Source organism: Prosopis cineraria, unplaced genomic scaffold, assembly GCF_029017545.1.
Source record: "Prosopis cineraria cultivar Desert tree isolate PC_DT_omini unplaced genomic scaffold, ASM2901754v1 PC12, whole genome shotgun sequence".
Taxonomy (NCBI): Eukaryota; Viridiplantae; Streptophyta; class Magnoliopsida; order Fabales; family Fabaceae; genus Prosopis; species Prosopis cineraria.
The window spans coordinates 41,984,937-41,987,826 of NW_026555343.1; the positions used below are offsets into that span (position 1 = coordinate 41,984,937).

General features: G+C 41.0%; 1 protein-coding gene across 2 annotated transcripts; it reads left to right on the forward strand.

Moving 5' to 3' along the window:
* The first annotated feature begins 904 nt into the window (after positions 1-904).
* LOC129287918 (homeobox-leucine zipper protein ATHB-12-like) lies at positions 905-2,510 on the forward strand. Of its 2 annotated transcripts, none has more exons than XM_054924201.1 (2): positions 905-1,526; positions 1,616-2,510. In XM_054924201.1, exons 1-2 carry the CDS (start codon positions 981-983, stop codon positions 2,006-2,008), a joined length of 939 nt encoding a protein of 312 aa, XP_054780176.1. In that variant the 5' UTR covers positions 905-980; the 3' UTR covers positions 2,009-2,510. The 2 variants fall into 2 exon arrangements, with proteins under 2 accessions (XP_054780176.1, XP_054780177.1); XM_054924202.1 differs by having other exon boundaries at positions 919-1,526; positions 1,649-2,510.
* The last annotated feature ends 380 nt before the right edge of the window (positions 2,511-2,890 follow it).

Genomic DNA, 2,890 nt, shown 5'->3' on the forward strand with positions numbered 1-2,890 from the left:
ATGACAGGTGACAGAAGTGTGTCTCCTGGCAACTTATCTTATTGGGTGAAAAAAAATTTTAATGTTAATTTAAAAATAAAGAGAATTTTGAAGATGGCAATTTCTTACTTAAAAAATGGTTGGAAGCTTGAAAATAACTCCACCTAATCCCCATCATGAGTCTCCAGTCCCATTCTGGCTCCTGCTCAAGCCACCAGCTTCGGCTCCATCCCTCATTTTACCCTGTTTTCTATTTTAAAAATTCAAAAAAATATATTTTCTAAGCACAGAATTTTTAAAGTCATGTATTTAAGCCACCAAGAGCAAAGTTTTCTTTTGGTGGGGGCGCTCTACATGATCCCACTCCCTTGTGGCACCAATGGAGTCGAGACAGGAAAACAAGGTTAAAAAGAAAAAGCATGCACCATGCTAAAAAAGGTTGCTTCAGGCAAATAAAAAAACGATGAAACTTGACCGAACTTGACGGAGTATTATAAATAACTTGAAATCATTGCATGACTTGTGTAACCAGACAACTGAGTGAAGAACGTGATTCATGTAGCCAATATATAATCAGGGCACAATCCTCTATATGAAGAAGATGATGTCACCGACGAAGTCCCATTCAACATCGAATGTTAAATCCTTCCTCACATAAACCATTAAAAATGTCATTAAATTCGAGAAATCATTACGTGCTTGTTGCAATATGATGACGCGGTAAACATGGCTTGAGAAACTAGAGCGGAAAGGAAAGGAAGCCACTCAAACCAAGCCGAACAAGGAAGCTGGCTCGAACCCGGGGCCCCATTCAAAAGAAGAAAAATAAAATAAACTGTCAACAGAAAAGAGGCGATATGCATGAGGCACAGGTGGAGAAACTTCATAGGTTGAATAGGACCTCGTTGGGTTTGTGGATATAAAGCAGAAATTGAAGACTTCTGTCACACCTCCATGATAGGAACTCCCATACTTGAAGCTAATAAATACATGCCTATCGTATGGCACACACTCCCAGTCCCAGAGACATTCCCTTCCACCTATACTCAACCTCGAGTTCTTTATTTGGCCCCAAAAAAAAAAAAAAAGAAGACAAAACCAAAAACAAAACCTCGAGTTCTTTAAACACCCAGGAAGAAGTCACTGTAGATCCCCACAAGATGTTTGATCAGCATGCTATGGAATATTGTCATTCAGCAGCAGCTGCGGAAGCAGAAGCCTATAGCAGCACAGATCCATCAGGAGGAGGAGTACTCACGAGGAAGAGGAAGGGAAGCAAAATCCAGAGAAGGTTCAGTGATGACCAGATCAGATCGTTGGAATCCATGTTTGAGACAGAGTCAAGGCTTGAGCCGAGGAAGAAGGTGCAGCTGGCAAGAGAGCTCGGGTTGCAGCCAAGGCAAGTTGCTATATGGTTCCAGAACAAGAGGGCGAGATGGAAGTCCAAGCAGATTGAAAGAGACTACAGCATACTAAGAGCTAGTTATAGCAGCTTGGCTTCCAGGTTCGAAGCTCTGAAGAAGGAGAAGGAGGCATTGCTAATTCAGGTACAAAAAGTACAAAATTCAATTTTTATTCTTTGGTTTGGAAGCAGAGACATGCATAGAAAATTAGAAATCAACCCATTTCATTTCAGAAGTCAATGACTCTAGTTTCAATGTCAAAGCAGTTGCAGAAGCTGAATGGTCAAATACAGAAGCCAAACGAGCAAGCTCAGTGCTGCACGCAAGCCAAACCAGCAAACAGCATGGACAGTGTATCAGAAAATGGAGACACCGCTAGAGCAAAACCTGAGGAAAATCCGAGCTCAACAATGGAGCGATCAGAGCACGTACTGGGTGTTCTCTCAGATGATGACAGCAGCATAAAGGCAGAATACTTTGGCCTTGAAGATCAACCTACTCTTCTGAATTTTGTCGAGCAAGCAGATGATTCCCTGACTTCAGCAGAAGATTGGCGTTCTTTTGATTCAGATGAACTCTTAGACCAGTCTCCTGCTGGTTACCAGTGGTGGGACTTCTGGTCCTGAGTGAGACAGGGTATCTGAAAATTTATAGAGGAAAATGTGTTGAAGTGATGCTACAAGTGATCTCTAGTCCAAGAGGCTGGCGGGTCAAGATTGGGGTGGGAAAGGGAACAAATTTCTGTATAACAAGAGAGTTTACCTGTAGCCCTGTAGGGATTACTAGGGACTAGGTGATCAGTATGGAGGGTTCCATCTTTAGACTTTTGGCGATGATACCGTAAGCTGCTGCGGCAGATGCTGATATCCAGAAATAGCTGCAATCTCTTCATCCAGTGAATCTGAAGATGATGTGGAGTAATCATGAGAGGGATAAAAGATCAAAATAGGGTTTACAGAGGGTGGAATGTTAAGAGTTCTTTTGACACTATATACTAACTGATGTGCCCGAGGGAGATAACAATCCTGCATAACTAGCATAACCATCTTGGATTAAATGGGATCAAACACGAAACATGTAATACGACCAATATAAAATCTCAACAGCAGTTTTTGTGATTAACTTTTACTCGTGTGCAGCTCAATGCTACATTGATACTCGTTTAAAAGCGGGCAGTTTCAGATAATGAAAAAGCAGATATATTCTCAAAATTCTATCCAAATTAGAGATGCAAAATGAGCATAGATTGACTTTTTCGAAATCAGAACCATTATATCACATGTTGCAAACCAAGAACTGAAACTTGAGGGAACTTAGACTGCCGTGTAACATTCAAGATGTGTCTGTTTCTCTCAAGACTATCCTCATGAACTTTCAAGTTCACAAAGTTGGTTTTACTTTATTTGGCCATTGTGACAAAATTACATAAAAAAGATCAGAGTAATACATTAATACATCCAAAAAAGAACTTGAAAACAGGCGGGGGGGGGGTGTGAGACTAATCTCGC

Excerpts from the sequence above, each read along its gene's own strand:
- LOC129287918 (XM_054924201.1), top strand. The coding sequence starts at position 981 with ATGGCACACACTCCCAGTCCCAGAGACATTCCCTTCCACCTATACTCA. Across the intron at positions 1,527-1,615 it reads AGGAGGCATTGCTAATTCAG|AAGTCAATGACTCTAGTTTC; the intron begins GTACAAAAAGTA and ends ATTTCATTTCAG.